Raw genomic sequence first — 22,071 nt, forward strand, 5'->3', positions numbered from 1 at the left:
AAAATGGTATTTCCTCAGGGAAGCACTGTTTTTCTTCCAACTCAGAAAATTTCAATGGCTTCCTGCCTGTCTTAGCAGTCTAAGTTCTATATCACAGCCTTTAATAATACATAACATCTGAGCCAAATCTAATCGTTTAAAATTATTGCTTAGTCTTCTAGTTTCTGGTCTCGCCTGTAAGGAGCTTAAAATTCCCCAATCCATCCTAACAGCAAGGAAAAACTTGAACAAGCTGGAAAATGAACAGCTCTTCTCAGGTCCATTAGAGAAGTGAGGTCACAGGGCAGAAATGCTGCTCCTAAAACTAAGAGAGGTAGGCAGGAAGATTACAGAGAACCACAGCTTACTGGGGCAGAAACCCAAGAGCAGAAACCTCCACAGGATCTTCTCCTTCACCTGTCTATCCTTTTCCAAAAAATATTTCAGCACAACCTACAGGCAGGAATAATAGTCTTAAATCCCCCTCTTACTCCTTTTAAAGTATGTTTAATAGGAATTCGGGACCTTGGCTCTTACCCAAGCCCTCTGAATCAGTCTTCATTTAACAAGATACATGTGATTCCTACACATGTGAAAGTTTTACCCCATAATAGTGCCCCCCTCTTTGACATAAGCAATGTCTGATGGTATTTTTGGTTGTCACAACTGGAGTGCGGGTCACTAGTGGCATTTAGTGGGTAGAGGCCAGGGACGCTATTAGACATTTTACAGTGCACAGGACAGCCCTCACATCCCAGAATTGTCAAGCCCACCACATCAGGAGTGCTGAGGCTGAGAAACACTGTCCTAGTCATGCTCGAATCAGGGGCATTCTGGAGGGATTTATATAGTCTGAAGAAATTCTCAGGTAAAGAAAGTACTCTGGTCTAAAGAACAGATGCTTTCTTGGGACCTTTCTCTCTCTCTCTCTTTCCTGAACTTCTATAGTTCATTACTCTGTACTAATAATGTCACTGATTTTGAAATACTTCCCTGCCTTCATCCATCATGTGTCCACTCAATAACCATTCCTGACTACCTACTATGCCGGGCTTTCTTCTAGGATTCCATGGCAAAGTAAACCAAATCCTTGCCCTTTATAGACCTTATATTCAATTCAGGGAGTCAGAGTAAACAAATAAATATTATACAAGGTAGCCATAAGTAGTATTTAGAAAAGAAAAAGAAACAAATGGAGCAAGAATGCAAGAAGTATACCATTGCTGAAAGTGTTTGTTGCTCATCCGTGTCCTATTCTTTGTGGCCTCATGGACTGTAACCCACCAGGCGCCTCTGCCCATGGGATTCTCCAGGCAAGAATACTCGAGTCAATAGCCATTGCCTTCTCCAGGAAATTTTCCCGACCCAGGGATCAAACCCAGGTCTTGTGCATTGCAGGCAGATTCTTTACCATCTGAGCCACCAGGGAAGCCTTACTCAGCTGCAAATTAGATGGGCCAGTAGATAAGCTTCCTTTTTCCCCTCCAGGCCACTCACCTCCCTCTACCATCCTTCTTGCTCTGTTCAGACTTTGCAGGCCTCTGCAGATTTTGCAGCCCCTGCCCTTTGTCTTCTTGTCTGTAACTGCCCGTGGGGAGCCCTGGCAGGAGACTGGAGGAGGAAAAGGTGAGGTCAGGATACCTAACCTCCCTGGTCACCTCTGGTTAGCTGTTCTTCTGTCAATGGCTAGAGGCTGGTTTGCATAACTATTGCCCTTCCACTAGGCTTCCCTGGCGGCTCAGATGAGAAGAAATCTGCCTGCAATGCAGGAGACCCAGGCTTGATCCCTGGGTCGGGAAGATCCCCCACAGAAGGAAATGGCAACCCACTCAAGTATTCTTGCCTGGAGAAGCCAATGGACAGAGGAGCCTGGTGAGCTACAGTCTATAGGGTTGCAAAGAGTCAGACACAGCTGAATGACTATCATTCTTCCCCTTACAAAATTCAGGTCTTTGCAAATGATTTCTTTAAAAATAAACCCTCTTTGAATTATCTTATTTAGAGTATGAAGGTATAGTCTCATATATATATAGGGTGTATCCTTTAAAACTTTTTCTGATTTCTGCATATGCAACACTTGGGTTAAAGTCTCTCACCTCAGCAAGAATGATGCATTCTCAGACTGCCCAGAATGTGCCTGTCGCTAGGTGGCAGCATATCTAAATACTACTAACTGCTCATTCTGGGGGGCATAAAACCCATTTTAGGCCCTGATTTTATAAAAATAAGTAGAGATAATTTGCAAATACCATGGTTAAAAAAGGATTTACTGTCCAAACTGAAAAAATATGAATGAATAATCACAGGTAGAAAAAATACACACTTCAAATTGTATAGCAAGATCATTTTGTGTTATCCTCACGTGGCAGAATTTGAAGATTATATACTATAAGTTTTAATACATGCAGTGAACTTTTAAAAATGTGAAATATTTTGCTTAAGTCTTACCATTTCTTTCTTTTTTCATGTCTACTTTTGATGACTCTGTTTTAAAAAGGAATACACATAGAAGTATGATTATTAATACATAACAGTTTCCCAAATTAGTCAAAATTGACTCATATGGAGGTGAACAAAATGACTATGTTGAGATGCAGGTGACAGGGTTACATCAAACAAGACTGAGAGTAACTTCTGGCAAAGCCATCTAGGCGTGGGTATGCACCTGATATGGCATCAGACAGACCCAGGAGTGCTGCCTCCCACATGGCTGGCCAAAATTTACAGGGGACAGCTTTGTGTTGGTGAAGTCATAATACACAGACATTGACAGTGGTTAGATATTTTCCATACCTCAATTTCTACTCTGTTCTCAGCAAATGGAAATCGATAGTCACAATATGACACAGAAACTTTAATTATGAAAGCTTTTTTTTTTTAACATCAAAAACTCTTAAAACACATCTTCAAATAACAGGCCATCTACTACATTTTGACTGAATTTTGCTCTATTTTAACTAAGTTCATTGTCTGCTGAATGTTTTAAGTAATAGAAGCATCTTAGTGCCAAAGCATTTCAATTATACTGACAGAGTACGAAATTGTTCAACAGTCAGTAGGATTAAAGCAGCACATTTTGTTTTGGTGTGAAAATTTAACACAGCTTCTTAAGACAACATGTTAAAATATAAAATCACCATTTCTTATTGCCAATATTGTTGCATCAGACCTTATTTCCCCTCTTCAGTTATGGAGGGCTTCTACTTTCATTTTCAATTTTATTATTTTTATACTGGTTAAATTTATTCCAATGAACATATAAATATGTATATAATTCTAATAATCAGGAAATTTTGCTTTTTAAAGTTTAAACCAGGTTAGCCTTAAAGGGGTCATTAATCCTAAAATTATAATTACAGAGGGATGTTTTGTTATTACATATGTTTATGTAGTATGAAGAAACTATTACCTGGTTAAAAACCTGGGATAAGAACAGGGTGTTCTGTCAGGATCTCTGATTATCTCCCTTTTCTCAGACTTTCTACAGTACATCACTGTATATTAATTATGTCAGTGATTATCAGATACTACCCTGAGTTCACCATCATGCCATTCATTCAACAAGTATTTCTCAAGCATCTACCAATGCCAGGTTTTCTTGTGGGCCCTAGGGTACCATGGCAAACAAAGTAAACCAAATCCTTGCCCTTCATGGAGCTTATATTCAGTGAAGGAAACACAATAAACAAATGAATAATACTATATAAGAGAGCAACAGGTGATACTTAGAAAACTAAAAGAAGCCCCTCTGAGATAAATAAAACCGAAACAACTGTGCTCCAGTCTCCAATACTAAATTTTAACCTTGTGTTAAAATCAACATGCGTTGGTAATGCTGAAGTAAAAGAAAAACATTTCAAGAGATAAAAACATTATGGCACCTTGGTTAAGTATAATGAAGCGTCTCTGATTGACGCTGAAGTTGGCATTGCACAGCTGACAGATGACTGGAACTCTGTTGTGTAGAGCAGCGTGATGGAAAATAGCATAACCTGCTTCGTCTGAAATATTGATTGTCGAGCTTGAGGTTTTACGGCTAAATGTATGGAAAACAGCATATAATCCTCTTTCAACAGCAGACTTCATACCAAACGGGATACTCTAAAATTATGAGGAAGGTCAGAATTAGTGTTTTCAAAATGCACCTAAAATTTAGTGAAAGGACAAAAAGGACAATGAACTATATTAATGTAATCACATGATTGGTGTTCAATTACAGTAGAATTTTCACAAGACCCATGTATAAAGTGTCTCACTGGGCAGTGAAGTTGTTAGGGCTATAAAGAAACTCTGAGAACTTTAAAAATATTTTGGGGAAATTTTTTTCCTTCCTTTTTTTAAAGGAGAAGTTGTAGATCTTTCTTCTCAGGAGACAGTTCAAGCAAGATAGACAAATACCCTTCTGAAATATTTAAAAACCAAATGGTCATCAAATTCCTTCTCTAACTTAAGAGCAGTCTAACTTAGAAGTCCAGAGACTTGAAATATATAGCTACAAGAGTAGTATTCTTTGCTTTATATCTCAAAGTTGAGAGGTGAAAATGTCCCATTTTTAGATGTTCTGACTACTCAATATTTTAAAACTAAACTACGTTTATCACTACTTAACATTTATGGACATTAAAAGAAATAAATGGTAAATAAATGCCAATGTGCCCTTTGAAATTGGTGAGCTCACCACTTAATTTATCAGTTTCAAAAGTTGTAAGTCAAGGCGTATTGAAGCAGAAATGCGATTTAGGATGCCAGGGTTGTTCCTTAGACTTAGTCCCCACAACTGAAGCCTGACTCTGCAATTTACTAGCTATGTGATTTGGGAAAGACCCTCAACTCACTGCATGTTGAATTTCTCATTTGTAAAATAGGATTGATAACACATAATACTAGTGTCTAGAAAGAGTTTGTTGAAAGAATTTGTAGCAGTGCCTAGCATACAAAATAAGCACTCCATAAATATCAGCCATTATTAAGATTAATCACAATTCCATTCATAAACAGTTTGTTTTGTAACTTGGCCAGAAATGTAGAACTCAGAATTTTCAGCTACTAAAATGTAGAATCTTAATTGTATATTAAAGACTTCATTTAACCCATTATTTATTCCTATGATAAAAGTTTGAGATAGCTACTTATTTATAATTTCTTATACTAAATTATGTAGTAACCACTGAAATACCTTGCATTTCATAGCTTTCTTGAAACCAAATTTTTTCTTAAATTGTTCGTGTAATTGAGCATCTGTCAGTGGAAGTCTTTTTAGCCTCAAATTGTTCACGATTTCATTTATGGCTCCCCACCACTGTGTCTTATACAGTTGCTGATAGAAAATTTCAAGTTCAAAACTGATCACATAGTAGCTGTTAAAAAAAAATAAAAAATTTTAAGTTTTTCTGACTTGGAATGCTGGCAAAACTTTTTCTATAACAGTTAACAATTTTCTATGACAAAAACACCGCCATCCCCATTTAACCACTGTGTTCATTAGAATAACAAATTACCATGTCTAAGGATTATTACACAGACTGTATCAAGGTGTTATTGTCGTTTAGACGCTAAGTGTTGTCAACCTTTTTGTGACCCCATGGACTGTAGCCATGAGGCTACAGAGGACTCTAGGCTCCTTTGTCCAGGGGATTTCCCAGGCAAGAATATTGGGGTAGGTTGCTGTTTCCTTCTCCAGGGGATCTTCCCCATCCATGGAGCGAACCCTAATCTCCTGCACTGGCAGGTGGATTCTTTACCACTGAACCACCAGGGAAACTGTATCAAGGTTTATGGAGTCATAAATCTAGCATTTAATACTTCAGAGAGTTTGCAGTCATTCGCGGGGGCTGTTTATTGTTCCGGGATCTCCATCCTGAAGTTTGAAGTTCAGTTCAGTTCAGTAGCTCAGTCATGTCCGACTCTTCGCGACCTCGTGAATCGCAGCTCACCAGGCCTCCCTGTCCGTCACCAACTCCCGGAGTTCACTCAGATTCGCGTCCATCGAGTCCGTGATGCCATCCAGCCATCTCATCCTCTGTCGTCCCCTTCTCCTCCTGCCCCCAATCCCTCCCAGCATCAGAGTCTTTTTCCAATGAGTCAACTCTTCGCATGAGGTGGCCAAAGTACTGGAGTTTCAGCTTTAGCATCTTGCCTTCCAAAGAAATCCCAGGACTGATCTCCTTCAGAATGGATTGGTTGGATCTCCTTGCAGTCCAAGGGACTCTCAAGAGTCTTCTCCAACACCACAGTTCAAACGCATCAATTCTTCAGTGCTCTGCCTTCTTCACAATCCAACTCTCACATCCATACATGACCACTGGAAAAACCATAGCCTTGACTAGACGGACCTTAGTCGGCAAAGTAATGTCTCTGCTTCTGAATATGCTATCTAGGTTGGTCATAACTTTTTTCCCAAGGAGTAAGCGTCTCTTTGCATTTTGACAGTTTCCTGGTTTCTGCTTTCAACAAGTTGTGATACTGTGAATAGATACTAAAAGTTCCTTACCTTTTTCCATTAAATTTCATGACTGGTATTGAGTAATGTTCTTTGTATCCTGAATCTTCTGCCAATGCATTAACAGCACAATCCCGTATTTTTTCTAAGTTATTCTAAAATATAAATTATGTTACTAAAAAAACAAGTATAAATAATTGTAAGACTTATTTTAGATGAAATTTTATACATGTAAAGAACAAATTTTTAATAAAATATCCCAAGAGACCCTGATAATAACTGAATGTATACAATCCCTAATTTGGATTCAAGGGAAAATTGTTTTTACAAGAAATATAATATGGAGAAGGTAGAAAAGCAATAACAATTGAAATGTATTATGTTTTCCAGATGAAGAACTATTGTTCTCAAACTCTGGAGGATCTCTGTTTTAATGCTAATCCTTGAGAAAAAATGAAGAACATGTAGTTAATGTTCAGGGATTTCTTCTGTATTTGGTTAACTATTCCAGGGCAAATATGGCCTATAAATTCTGCAGGGATGATAGTTGTGCCTCTGAATTTAACACAGGGCCTTACACAGACCTGCACTAAATTCGTGTTTGTTATGTAATGTATGAAGAGACTAGCGAGCTGTGGAGGTCATCGTCTGGAGAGTTGCCTAGCACCTGCACCGACAGAAACTCTTTCTGGTTGGAGAACAGGATGAAAGAGTTGTGAAATGACGAACAATTTCAGGAACAACAATAATTTAAACCTTAAAATCTTCCAAAGCATTCTCAATTGAAGGGGTGCTGATATCAAATTCAATTCCTCCATGAACATGAAAATACTGATCCTCTTTGTAGTGAAAATTTTGGCATTTAAAATCTCGTCCATAAATAAATGGAGGCAATTCTCGCTCTGTCTTGACCTTGTCATCTCAAAAAAATGAAAACAAAATTTTGTTTAAAAGTTCAACAATAGAATATAAGCAGTCATATTTTGGAGGTCTCAAACCATTTTTATATAAAGTGAAAAGAATCCATGTGAAATGGAAGTCTTCACAATTGTACTCTATAAAATTTATGCTCAATGTATATTTTAATATTGACATATATTTATATCATATGTTCCAGGCATTTTTGATAGTTTTCTTGTACAGACATTTCAAAAGAATACTCAAAACATTAATTTACTTATTGATTACTATGTGTGAGCTCATGACTAATATTATACTGCCATTATCAATAGAGATTTGAAACTCTGTGCCATGGAGACTCTCTAGTTAAATAAACAAAAGTTACCTTAAGGAAGAGAGATATTATAAAGAAAAGGTGGGTATCTCTCATCTGACAAAAATAATCAGTTCATTTTTCTAGAAAGCTACACATATAACATTTATTTTTAAAACTAATTTTCTAAAATCCTGGCAAGGATTAGTTTATTCAGTATTTTGACTTGTTAGCAGAATATAGTTTCATCAATATAAGGTATATATTTCAAGAAATGCGAAAGGTCCAGAAAATTACAAAGAAAAATGTAACACTCAAATCTCACCACATGGAAATTAATTATTAACATTTAGCCATATTTGTTTCCAATAATTTAAGTAGTAAGTCATTACAGGTACAGCTAACATCCTCTAAAGAGCACATTAGTTCCATACACAAGACACTGCCCCCACCTGCATCCCTGGACAAGATTGTCATGAGTTCATTTTTAAATAGTTCACAGGTATGGATTATAAGCGTCACTATCATAATTCTCATGACACAGATTTTATTAAATGATTTGCAAAATTTCTACTGAAAATCTGGCATCTGAATAGAAAACCTGCTATAAATAAGCCTATATGTTTAAACACCAATGAAAATATGCAATTTGTGTGCTAATCTGGGTGGGAGGAATAGTTTGCTCTGTATTCCTGTCAAATTCCGTATAAACATGACCCTATTTCAGCTCCCTCTACTCTTTTGTTATAGGACCAGTATATTACTAAAGTTTTTAATATATTTTCATCTTTTTTTTTTTCAGAAATGTAAGATCATTCATGATCTTTTACTGCTCCATATTAATCTGGGTCAGTTTCTAATTTTCCTGAAAAACACAATAGGGATGTTGAGTAGAAGTGCACTGAATTTATCCTTTGCATGAGCTATGATATAGCGTTATCCTGGCATGGACAGAACATACGTCAGAAATCATTTTGTCTTTCAATCATCCTCGTAATTGATAAAAATATGTACCTTATACTATGTGAATATACCAGGCATTTTTAATTACTTTGGAGACATCACATTTTGTTTTTTATTTGTTTATATTTTAATTGAAGGAATTGCAAATTTCTTTTTTGTAATTGCTTTACAGAATTTTGTTGTGTTCTGTCAAACCTTAACATGTTTTTCATTTTTAACATGCTATAGCTTGGTTATATGCTTGGATCCACATACTATAAACAAAATTGAATTTAAACATAAATTCAATGTATATCTACATTTTAAATATAATTTTGGCAATACTCTTACCTGAAAAAGGCTGAAGCAGACCACTTAAATATGGAACTTTCATCTTCTTTTTTAAGCTCAGCAGGAATGGAGTCAGAAAACATATTAATTTTAGGTATCCTATCCCTTTCCTGATTTCTTTTTTCTTCTCAAAGTGTTTTTGAATAATCTTTTTTTGAAGATATAATCTTTGCTGTAATCTCTGGTAAGTACAAATATCAAGATTATCCTGATTACATTTTATAGCATTAGTAAGCCAATAGGCCGTTTCAAATATAAAAACATTTTCACACTGTTGAACATGTGTGGTGCTGAATGTCATCTTTAGTAGGATATATTCTGCATATTTCATAAATACAGCTTTTTCTTCAGGGCTATTGGGATTATACGTTGGATCATCATTCATGTCTTCATCATAGATTCCATCAAAGTCTGGATCCTTTGTAATATCAATCAAACCTTCACAGTAAAAAAGACAAATTTAATATTGTGAAATTTTCATACTTGGCTCCTGGATAAATAGATTGAATATGGTTTCATCTCAAAATTCTACCAAAATAACAGCAAAGGAATAATGAAATACCATTGAAACTGTCAAAGAAGAAAAGCAGGCAGATACATGGTAACTAAGCAGAGTAAAGAAAGAGAGAAGCTGGTAGAATTAAGAAGAAATGATTTTCATTCTCTTTGAAGGAATAATACAACACCATGGAAACATAATAACACGTCTCATCTTTAATTAAAGAAAATATGGAAGGACAACGAGAAATGTGATCTTCCTTTAAGCAAAGAATCAGCTTCTTACTTGGGCATAAAGTATATTTGTTTATTCAGTTCCTATAATACACATTTCTTTTCCTTGCTGATAACAGAAGCTAAATATATACAATAAATAACTTTCCTACTAACTAATCATAATAAAACAAGAATTAAAACTTAGTTTTACTCTATGCTATAAATGACAAATTTCTTGCATTTTCTTTCCATTTATAATGAAATTGTCATTTCTTGTTGTCAGATTGACAGCCCCCTTCCCCTTCTCTCAAAGCAGGAGACAGAAGGAAACAGACCAGTCAGAAAGATAATGGCATCTGGGGAGAGGACCCCCAGCGATTTACTAAAGGAAATCAGTCCTGAATATTCACTGGAAGGACTGATGCTGAAGCTGAAACTGCAATACCTTGGCCACCTGATGTGAAGGGCTGACTCATTGGAAAAGATCCTGATACTGGGAAAGATTGAAGGCGGGAGAAGAAGGGGATGACAGAAGATGAGATGGTTGGATGGCATCACTAACTCGATGGACATGAGTTTGAGTAAACTCTGGGAGTTGGTGATGGACAGGGAGGCCTGGCGTGCTGCAGTCCATGGGGTCACAAAGAGTCAGACACAACTGAGTGACTGAACTAAAATGAATAAATATCTTTACTTGAATGTCCTAGAGGCACTCTCAAACAAAATCCATTTTTCCTCTCCCCCAAATTTGCTTTTCTTTCATTCCTTATCATAGTTAAAAGCACTATTTATCCATGAGTTCCTCAAACTGAAAGGGCTTCCCTTGTGGCTCAACTGGTAAAGAGCCTACCTGCAACGTGGGAGACCTGGGTTTGATCCCTGGGTTGGGAAGATCCCCTGGAGAAGGGAAAGGCTACGCACTCCAGTATTCTGGCCTAGAGAATTCCATGGACTATATAGTCCGTGGGGTCACAAAGAGTCAGACACGACTGAGCGACTGAACTGAGCTGAACTGAAGCACTGTGCAGGGCTTCCTGGTGCCTCAGTGGCTTGGTGGTTACGAATCTGCCTGCCAATGCAGGAGACTCAGGTTCAATCCCTGTGTCAGGAAGATCCCCTGGAGAAGGAAATGGCAACCCAATTAAGTGTTCTTGCTTGGAAAATTCCATGGAAGAGGAGCCTGGCAGGTCCGTGGGGTTGAAGAGTTGGACACAACTTAGTGACTAAATAACAACAAAGCTCTGTAGGTGTAATGAGAATTTAAAGACAAAAAAGACACATTTCTGTGCTCTTGAGTTCTCGAGCACAGAAAATCTAATAAGGAAGACAGAGATGAAGCCAACAATTCCAATAAAAAGTGGTACAATGTGCACAGAGGAGGTGGTATCTGAATCAAGCATCAAAAAAAATGAGTAGCAATAACCTGGGAAGGAATGCAGAAGAGTGGGGTGAGGGAAAGAGCATTCCAGACAAAGGTCAAGGAATAAAAAAAATAACCATTTCACTCTACCAGCTTTCGGTATTAAACAAGGTCATCAGATCACGGGACCCACCCTAATGAGTACACTTTCTCAGCAAACTGGGGGACAGGACCAGATTTTTGGTGTCTTGTGTTCTCCACTACTGTTGCTACTGGTTTTCTAAGGGTGGTGTTTCCTGGTGGTTTTGTGCTGTGCAAAGCTATCAGAGAGCTGAAGTTGAACTTGTCCTCATTGATTCACAAAAGTTTTCCTTCCCCCCAGTATTGTCGGCTTCCTGCAGAGTTCCTTGGAAATCCGTTTTAGCACAGGTTTTAAGACAATCACACGGTCAGTTGCAAGGTTTGAATCCAGATTCGCAGTCAAGAGAGGAGGTGCTGTTTCTCCAACCATGAAAGATGAAATAGCAAGTCTTCCCAGCATCTTGCTGCTCTACAGCGGCAACTACAAGGACTAAACGGGAGCCTGGGGCTAAAGCCACATTGCCATGAGTCACACTCTATATCAGACACCCGTGTTCCCTGGCAGTCTATATTTCACTGTGGCTCTTATTGCGTGGACTAGCTCCACACAGATATAACCTGACCACGCCTTGCCTCAGATGCACCATGTGGCCCTTACTTTTGCCCTGGGGTTTCTCTTCACTGCTATGTTGGACTCCTGATGGAATCCGGTCAGCCACTCTGATGGATGAACAAATCCGTACACAGAGTTAACCCCCATGTAATCTTTGACCAATGCAGGAGAGGAGCCAGGGAATACATGTTCCCCTCCTCCATCCCGCAGGCTGACAATCCTGAAGTATATTCTCTGTGACTCCCCGGCGTCCCAGCCAAACCATAACTAGTTATCTAAGTGGTGAAAACTCACCAGCGTATCCTTGGGTTGATGATTCCTCCTTTTCTATGCATTGCCTGTCCCTTGGAGTCATTTTCCATAAACTACCCTGACTTAAGTCCTCATTTCAGACCCTAGTTTGGGAGGCAACCTAGGCTAATCCACTTTGCACTGGTATGCCGGTATCTGACCCTGTACATCCTTAAGCATGCAGCATAAAAGCCCCATCTCCTAAGGGTCCAGGTGCCTTTCCTGCAATCTGATGCTTGGCCCTGCAGGATTTCACAGGGATGCTCCTGACGTGGTGGCTGATGGGAACCTGTACCAATCCCTGCTGTCTCTCTGAGGTTCCCCCCTGCAGACTGCGCCAGCACTCTGCTGTCTGTGTCCTTTACCGTCGTTTGCACTATACGGTTGTTACAGTGCCTGGGGCATGCTGGTGCTGCCGGGTCTTCAGCAGACTCCTGAACAGTGGTCGAGGGAGAAGAAAATCTCTGTCCACATAAGATGCACTTCTTTGACTGCTCGGCAGCCAGTATTACAAAGTGCTTTGGTGTAACACAATATTTCTCCCAAGGAACATGGTGGAATGACTGGATTTGCACGATTTCTAGCCTCATTCATTTTCAGTGAAAAGGGATCATAGGCAGAGACAGCAGTCAGAAGGCAGTTGGAGTATGTCAGGCTAAAGAAAAGGATATTCTGTATCAGGGTGTTGTAGCTGAGATGAACCAAAGTGGATGATTTTGAGACAGTTTAAAGGGAGGATCATAATAGTCAAGGCATGAATTCTCATCCAGGAAAGAATTAAGTAGACATGTCTAGGACTGATATTTAGCTATATACCAATATGGCTACATTGTTAAAATACTGGAACCTTTGATATTGTTTGGTAAACTGAATTGCTCTAGCCCTGAGCTCTTTGAATGCCTCCCTCCCAGGGACAGTCTAGAAAGCTTCATGATCCAGGAAAGGGTACATATGGCAAGCGGGAGGCCTCTGAGATCTTGTTCCAGCATTATTGCTGATGCCCGTTCTAGCTGGCCAGTGCTTATGCGGTACTGATGATTAATTCTGAATATCACCTCTGAAAATGTAGACAATGGAAGACAGACAACTTCAGTCTCTGGGTGCTCCCCAGCTCCACCTACAACTTGATTAGAATGTTTCCATGTGGCTCTGATCCCCTCAACCAGGAGCACCCCTGTGAGGGAATCCTCATAGAGGGTGGCCTCAGATGTGACGGGCAGCTGGATTCAATACACCAGAAGCTGGGCTGCGAAGTTGCTTGATAGAATTGATTTTATCATCGACTAGGTGGGAGCCCTCTGTCCTTAGATATAAAACAGGGCATGTGCTCCCTCCTGTCCTGCTCATGTCTCTTCTTGCAACCGATGCTCTCATGGGATGGCCAGAGGCTCTTGTGACTTTTACATATGAATGGCTGAATCCTCCATGTGCGCCTCTAACCCTCATCATGCCCCAGAATTTGACTTCTATAATTGAAGTTTCCACCTGGGCGCAGGACGGCCTAGAGGAGCTACTCCATGTTCAAGTTCAGGAGGGGCAGCTATGAGGAGATACTCCTTGTCCAAGGTAAGGAGCAGTGGCTGTGCTTTGTGGGAGCAGCTGTGAAGGGATACCCCACGTCCAAGGTAAGAGAAACACAAGTAAGATGGTAGGTGTTGCAAGAGGGCATCAGAGGGCAGACACACTGAAACCATACTCACAGAAAACTAGTCAATCTAATCACATTAGGACCACAGCCTTGTCTAACTCAATGAAACTAAGCCATGCCCTGTGGGGCCACCCAAGATGGGCGGGTCATGGTGGAGAGGTCTGACAGAATGTGGTCCACTGGAGAAGGGAATGGCAAACCACTTCAGTATTCTTGCCTTGGGAACCCCGTGAACAGTATGAAAAGGCAAAATGATAGGATACTGAAACAGGAACTCCCCAGGTCAGTAGGTGCCCAGTATGCTACTGGAGATCAGTGGAGAAATAACTCCAGAAAGAATGAAGGGATGGAGCCAAAGCAAAAACAATACCCAGCTGTGGATGTGACTGGTGACAGAAGCAAGGTGTGATGCTGTAAAGAGCAATATTGCATAGGAACCTGGAATGCTAGGTCCATGAATCAGGGCAAATTGGAAGTGGTCAAACAAGAGATGGCAAGAGTGAACGTCGACATTCTAGGAATCAGAGAACTAAAATGGACTGGAACAGGTGAATTTAACTCAGATGACCATTATATCTACTGCTGTGGGCAGGAATCCCTCAGAAGAAATGGAGTAGCCATCATGGTCAACGAAAGAGTCTGAAGAGCAGTACTTGGATGCAATCTCAAAAATGACAGAATGATCTCTGTTCGTTTTCAAGGCAAACCATTCAATATCACAGTTATCCAAGTCCATACCCCAACCAGTAATGCTGAAGAAGCTGAAGTTGAATGGTTCTATGAAGACCTACAAGACCTTTTAGAACTAACACCCAAAAAAGAGGTCCTTTTCATTATAGGGGACTGGCATGCAAAAGTAGGAAGTCAAGAAACACCTGGAGTAACAGGCAAATTTGGCCTTGGAACACGGAATGAAGCAGGGCAAAGGCTAATAGGGTTTTGCCAAGAGAACGCACTGGTCATAGCAAACACCCTCTTCCAACAACACAAGAGAAGACTCTACACATGAACATCACCAGATGGTCAACACCGAAATCAGATTGATTATATTCTTTGCAGCCAAAGATGGAGAAGCTCTATACAGTTAGCAAAAACAAGACCGGGAGCAGACTGTGGCTCAGATCATGAGCTCCTTATTGCCAAATTCAGACTTAAATTGAAGAAAGTAGGGAAACCCACTAGACAATTCAGGTATGACCTAAATCAAATTCCTTATGATTATACAGTGGAAGTGAGAAATAGATTTAAGGTCCTAGATCTGATAGATAGAGTACCTGATGAACTATGGAATGAGGTTCGTGACATTGTGCAGGAGACAGGGATCAAGACCATCCCCATGGAAAAGAAATGCAAAAAAGCAAAATGGCTGTCTGGGGAGGCCTTACAAATAGCTGTGAAAAGAAGAGAGGCGAAAAGCAAAGGAGATAAGGAAAGATATGAGCATCTGAATGCAGAGTTCCAAGAAGAGATAAGAAAGCCTTCCTCAGCAATCAATAGAGGAAAAGAACAGAATGGGAAAGACTAGAGATCTCTTCAAGAAAATTAGAGATACCAAGGGAACATTTCATGCAAAGATGGGCTCGATAAAGGACAGAAATTGTGTGGACCTAACAGAAGCAGAAGATATTAAGGAGAGGGGGCAAGAATACACAGAAGAACTGTACAAAAAAGATCTTTATGACCAAGATAATCACGATGGTATGATCACTCACCTAGAGCCAGACATCCTGGAATGTGAAGTCAAGTGGGCCTTAGAAAGCACCACTATGAACAAAGCTAGTGAAGGTGATGGAATTCCAGTTGAGCTATTTCAAATCCTAAAAGATGATGCTGTGAAAGTGCTGCACTCAATATGCCAGCAAATTTGGAAAACTCAGCAGTGGCCACAGGACTGGAAAAGGTCAGTTTTCATTGTAATCCCAAAGAAAGGCAATGCCAAAGAATGCTCAAACTACCTCACAATTGCACTCATCTCACATGCTAGTAAAGTAATGCTTAAAATTCTCCAAGCCAGGCTTCAGCAATACATGAACCATGAACTTCCAGATGTTCAAGCTGGTTTTAGAAAAGGCAGAGGAACCAGAGAACAAATTGCCAACATCCGCTGGATCATGGAAAAAGCAAGAGAGTTCCAGAAAAACATCTATTTCTGCTTTATTGAGTATGCCAAAGCCTTTGACTGTGTGGATCACAATAAACTGTGGAAAATTCTGAAAGAGATGGGAATACCAGACCACCTGACCTGCCTCTTGAGAAATCTGTATGCAGGTCAGGAAGCAACAGCTAGAACTGGACATGGAACAACAGACTGGTTCCAAATAGGAAAAGGAGTACATCAAGGCTGTATACTGTCACCCCGCTTATTTAACTTATATGCAGAGTACATCATGAGAAACGCTGGGCTGGAAGAAACACAAGCTGGAATTAAGATTGCTGGGAGAAATATCAGTAACCTCAGATATGCAGATGACACCACCTTAAAGGCAAAAAGGGAAGAGGAACTAAAGAGCCTCTTGATGAAAATGAAAGAGGAGAGTAAAAAGTTGGCTTAAAGCTCAACATTCAGAAAACGAAGATCATGGCATCTGGTCCCATCACTTCATGGCAAACAGATGGGGAAACAGTGGAAACAGTGTCAGACTTTGTTTTCTGGGGCTCCAAAATCACTGCAGATGGTGACTGCAGCCATGAAATTAAAATATGCTTATTCCTTGGAAGGAAAGTTATGACCAACCTAGATAGCATATTGACAAGCAGAGACATTACTTTGCCAACAAAGATCCGTCTAGTCAAGGCTATGGTTTTTCCAGTAGTCATGTATGGATGTGAAAGTTGGACTGTGAAGAAAGCTGAGCGCCAAAGAATTGATGCTTTTGAACTGTGGTGTTGGAGAAGACTCTTGAGAGTCCCCTGGACTGCAAGGAGGTCCAACCAGTCCATGCTAAAGGAGATCAGCCCTGGGTGTCCTTTGGAAGGAATGATGCTAAAGCTGAAACTCCAGTACTTTGGCCACCTCAGGCGAAGAGTTGACTCATTGGAAAAGACTCTGATGCTGGGAGGGATTGGGGGCAGGAGGATAAGGGGACGATAGAGGATGAGATGGCTGGATGGCATCACTGACTTGATGGACGTGAGTCTGAGTGAACTCTGGGAGTTGGTGCTGGACAGGGAGGCCTGGTGTGCTGCGATTCATGGGGTCGCAAAGAGTCGGACATGACTGAGCGACTGAACTGAACTGAACTGACCTACCTAGTTTCTCTACCTAGAATCTCAAAAGGGGTCATTGTTTCTTTGCCAGTCAGTCTGTCGTGTCTGGCCTGTGCTTTGCTCGACACATGCCAGCTTGGAATGATGGTTCTGTAGTCCCACCTCATCTCCAATGGGGGCCTCAAAAAGATTTTTGTGGAAACAGAAAAAAGGCAAAAACCCAATTTTTGTCAGGATTGTCAAAGCTCTAACATTGTTAAAAGCTGCCATCCGCTCCTGCTGATCCTTCATACCCTCCATGGAGCTCAGATCTTCACAGAGCTCCTGTCACCATCCCGATCAAGGACAGCAAACCATGAAACCTAGTTTCCCAGACATGTCTTGGTCAATGCAAGCAGGCAGAAACAGCATCTGACTTGTGCCATGGTTTCCAGCCTTCCAGTGACTAGTTAGAAGATTACTAGACAATTTCCAGGATAGAAGAGTCATTGACTACGAAAATTGTATCCCAGTTTAGTTATATTTTATTTATGTGACCTGAACTAGCCTTGAAGATCCTAAACTACCAGAAATGATAGAACTTCTGGGTGAATGCTAACAAAAGTTTTTAAGATTTTGATCATACCATATTCTCTTCAACAATGTATCTATAGGATGTCAAAATATCAGTACCCTTTAAGAGAGAACTATCAGACCAGTCAACGGAATGCAGAAATTGATGGAATTTGCCAGCTATTACTGGCAGTCTTTTGCGTTACTTCACCCTAATCATCCAAAGATCTGAGCAACAAGGAGAGATTGTTAGGTTCCAGTTACGGCTATGATTTTTTTAGTAGCCAGTGACCCTTCAGTCCTAGGAGCAGAGGATATAAGCACCTATCCAGTGGCATTCGTGTCGATTCCATCAATATCACAGACTAATTCTCCCTCAGAGGAGGAGAATTTCTGCCTAAACTCACTACCCTTGGACTCTCCTCTCAACAGAAGTTGACGAGCTTGCATGGAAATGAGAGCTATTACCAGCCATACAGGTACCATCTCCAAGAGCCGGTACTGCTTGCTGGTACGCAAAAACTTCAGGACCTGAAACACGACTGGGTACCCAACCCGTAGCAGGCGAGTCAGGCTGCCTTGCTGTCATCAAACAAATCTTATTCACATGCATTTGAATTTCACGGCAGTCTAGCCACAGATGTAGTAAAAAGCAAACGAACACTTCTGTGGTTCGGGTTCTAACCAAGATTCAAAAGGTGACATTGAAAAAAAAGATTAATTATTGAAAAGATAGATTCTTTGGAATTAAAAAAATCTCTTTTAAGAAATGTGGCTAAAATAAAACCAAATCACATATAAATTACTTTTAATTTCTAAAAGAGGATTCTAATAAAGATAAAACATGTTAAATTCTCTTACCTGCTGAACTAAACTCTGCAAATATATCTCTGTTTGTTTGAGGCTTCCCATCTGGATCAATGTCCATGATGGTACGCCACAATTCAGAAAATCTAGCTCGTTTTTCTTTGGGCATATATATTCCATGCCATAGTGCTTTCAACATGTAGTCAATATTGATCAGAATTTGCCCAATTCTGGTATCAAAATAAGCTGGGGGTAACTGACAAGAAGAACTCTGATCATAATTAGCCTCTAAACTGATTGAAGGAATTTGATTTAAGCAATAAATTCCAACAGCCAATTCTCTTATGATCTGATGGACTTCTCTATAGACTAAGAGGGCAGTAGGGTCCACAGGAGTCAGTAGGATTGCAGTGGAGAAGCCTACGTTATTCATTTGACTCATAATTCCACACGGCATGTCTAGTTGAGAGCGAACATCTTCTTTGGCAGACAACCAGCTAACTAGTGCAGTAGTTAGCAACTCTTGTACTTCACTCCGATCATATTTTTCAAAAAAAGCAGAAGCGTTTCTCTGTACAGCTAAATTTTCCAGGTAAGTTTCTTCATCTTGATTTTGATCAAATCTAGGTGCTCCTTTTTTGGGCAATCTTAACATTTCTAATTAATTCTAGTGTGTCCTTTTTGAAGTTTCTGCAATGAAATGAATAAAAAGGAAAAGACAAGCAATACAATTTATCATGGCAATGAAGCTGAATTTCTCAAGAAATAAATCTGTACCTTTCATCTTTATGGTTAATTATGTAATGGTCAACCATTACATAATTGACATACATTATGTTAGTTTCAGGTGTACAACACAGTAATTTAATACTTGTATATATTTTGAAATGATCACCACAAAAAATCAAGTTAACATCTGTTACCATACATAGTTATGGAATTTTTTTTCTTATGGGAACTTTTAAGATTTACTCTTAGCAACATTCAGATATGCAATATGTTATTATTAGCTATAAACATTTATTTATTTTTGGCTGCTCTGGGTCTTTGTTGCTGCAAGGGCTTTCTCTGGTTGTGACGAGTGGGGGCTAATCTTCATTGCAATATACAGGCTTCTCAATTGCGGCGGCTTCTCTTGGTGCGTGGGCTGCAGACGACGCAGCTCACCGGCCCTAGCGCGTGGGCTCAGCAGCTGTGGCACAGGGACTCAGCTGCATCTGAAATCTTCCCGGACAAGGCACTGACCTGTGTCTCCTACACTGGCAGGTGGATTCTTATCCACCGTGCCGCCAAGGAAATCCTGCTATTATTAACTATCGTTGCCACGCTATACATTACTTCCCCATGACTTATTTATTTTATGACCGAAGTTTGTACCTTTCGACTCCCTTCACCCATTTTGCCCACCTCACCCTCTGCCTCTGGCAACCACCAAACTGTTCTCTGTATCTATGCTCGGGTTTGGTTTTTGTTTGTTTTGAGATTCCACATTAGGCAAGATCATATAGTATTTGTCTTTCTCTGTCAGACTTATTTCACTTAGTATAATGCCTTGAAGGGCCATCTGTGTTGCCACAAATGGCAAGATTTAATTCTTTTTTATGGCTAAACAATATTTCATTGTATATGTGTAAATAAATGCTCCACTTTCTTTATCCATTAATCTATCAATAGGTTGTTTTTGTCTGTTGTAAATAATGCTGTAATAAATATGGAGGTCTATATAGCTTTTGGAGTTAGTGTTTTCATTTTCATTGAATAAATACACATAAGTGGAATTACTGGATGACATGGTATTTCTATGCGCTTCCCTGGTGGCTTAGACAGTAAAGAATTTGCCTGCAGTGTGGGAGACCTGGCTTGGATCCCTGAGTCTGGAAGATCCCCTGGAGAAGGGAATGGCAACCCACTCTAGCATTCTTGTCTGGAGAATTTCATGGACAGAGGAGCCTGGTGGGCTACAGTCCATGCGGTCACAAAGAGTCAGACACGATTGAGCAACTAACACTTTCATGGTAGTTCTAATATATTTTCCAGGCTTAAACTAATTGCAGCATAAGAAAGTTGAAATCTGAGTTAAAATTGTAGAACTTTAAACGTTAATCATAATATGCTTTTCAAAAGAAGTAAAAAGATACGAGAAAGTATATCCAAAAGAAACAAGTTTATATATAAGAAGATACTGCTGCATACCTATTCTTTTGTTGTTGTAGAGGCGTTTTCACAAGGTCAATTTTTTCAGGGTTTCTGTTTTGTTTTTTTTAAAGCAAGAAAACAAACACTTGCTTTAAAAAAAAAAAACAGCGAAGACAAGAAATACTTCCTTAACGTATCTCTGTTCAATAGAAATGGGATTCTATGCAGTGCTTCTCTATTTCTGGAATAATAACCTAACTACTATTTACTATTTACCCAGCTCTTTACATACAAAAATTTTCATTTAACTGGCCTCTCTGAACAGCTATTCTCAAAATCTAGGCTGTTTTGAAATCACCCGGGGCTTGTTCCGGCAGACTGCTGGACCCTACTCCAGAGATTCTGAGTGGGGTAGGAGTGGGGCCAGAGGATTTTCATTTCTGAAAAAGATGCTGCTGGTTCTGGCAGGATACTTGGAGAACCCAGTTCTGTGACAGGCGTCGGGAGCCCAACTCCACAGAGGCAGAAACCAGGCTAGGAAGAATAGAGGATGGGCCGGAGGTTTCACCCCTTCAGAATCAGAACAAACTGATTCCTCAAGACCATCGTCAAGTCCAAGCCCTGTGTCCACACAGACACGGGGAAGGGAAAGGACGGGGAAGAGGAAGAAACCTGCTCTGAGACGGCAGTTTGTCCAGGACAAGGACACGTCATCCACACCGGCTCCCAGAGGACTCCCGGGGTCAGAGACGGTAGTCTTCTCCAAGGGTCTCTAGCCTGGATCCGAATTCACCGTCTGGAACCCCGAGTGACCGCGGGCGAGGGGAGGACTGGGCGCGACTCTCCAGAGCAGAGGCCTGGGAGGCCCGCTTCTTCCGCGGGGTCCTGGGAGTCCGGCCTCGCCTGCGGTCCTGCCACCCGCGCGGGCGGAAGCCGTTGGCCCTCGGGCTTGGGGCCGCCGGCCGGGCGCCGCCGCGAGAGGGCGCTATTATACACCCATGGGTGGGGCCTCGCCCAGAGGCCTCGGGCGCCCATCCCGGCTAAGATTCGTCCCTCACCACCACCCCCTGCCCCACCCCTTTAGAACTCAATCTGGACTTGGGCTTGCGAAGTCAAGTGGGCCTTAGGAAGCATCACAGCGAACAAAGCTAGCAGAAGTGATGGAATTCCAGCAGAGCTATTTCAAATCCTAAAAGATGATGCTGCGAAAGTGCTGCACTCAATATGCCAGCAAATTTGGAAAACTCAGCAGCGGCCACAGCACTGGAAAAGATCAGTTTTCATTCTAATCCCAAAGAAAGGCAATGCCAAAGAATGTTCAAACTACCGCACAATTGCACTCATCTCACGCTAGCAAAGTAATGGTCAAAATTCTCCAAGCGAGGCTTCACCAGTATGTGAACTGTGAGTTCAAGCTGGATGCAGAAAAGGCCGAGGAATCAGAGATCAAATTGCCAACATCTGTTGGATCATAGAAAAAGCAAGAGAGTTCCAGGAAAAAAAATCTGCTTTATTGATTACACCAAAGATTTTGTGTGGATCACAACAAACTGTGGACAGCTCTTAAAGAGCTGAGAATATCAGACCACGTTACCTGCCCCCTGAGAAATCTGTATGCAGGTCAAGAAGCAACAGTTAGAGCCAGACATGGAACAACAGACTGGTTCCAAATAGGGAAAGGAGTACATCAGGCTGTATATTGTCATCCTGCTTATTTAACTTCTATGCAGAGTACATC

The 22,071-nt window shown here is 40.6% G+C and overlaps 1 protein-coding gene across 1 annotated transcript in view; it reads right to left on the reverse strand.

Moving 5' to 3' along the window:
- Positions 1–22,071, reverse strand: part of ANKAR (ankyrin and armadillo repeat containing) — a 59,614-nt gene that overhangs the window by 33,695 nt on the left and 3,848 nt on the right. The window contains exons 3-8 of the mRNA XM_068967173.1: positions 18,252–18,887; positions 8,925–9,362; positions 7,175–7,338; positions 6,470–6,573; positions 5,156–5,336; positions 3,861–4,080 (exon numbers count right to left, since the gene is read on the reverse strand). Coding sequence (XP_068823274.1) covers positions 3,861–4,080; positions 5,156–5,336; positions 6,470–6,573; positions 7,175–7,338; positions 8,925–9,362; positions 18,252–18,852 — 1,708 coding nt within the window. The 5' untranslated portion in view covers positions 18,853–18,887. The remainder of the gene's footprint in view (positions 1–3,860; positions 4,081–5,155; positions 5,337–6,469; positions 6,574–7,174; positions 7,339–8,924; positions 9,363–18,251; positions 18,888–22,071) is intronic.

Source organism: Capricornis sumatraensis, chromosome 3 (assembly GCF_032405125.1).
Source record: "Capricornis sumatraensis isolate serow.1 chromosome 3, serow.2, whole genome shotgun sequence".
Classification (NCBI taxonomy): Eukaryota; Metazoa; Chordata; class Mammalia; order Artiodactyla; family Bovidae; genus Capricornis; species Capricornis sumatraensis.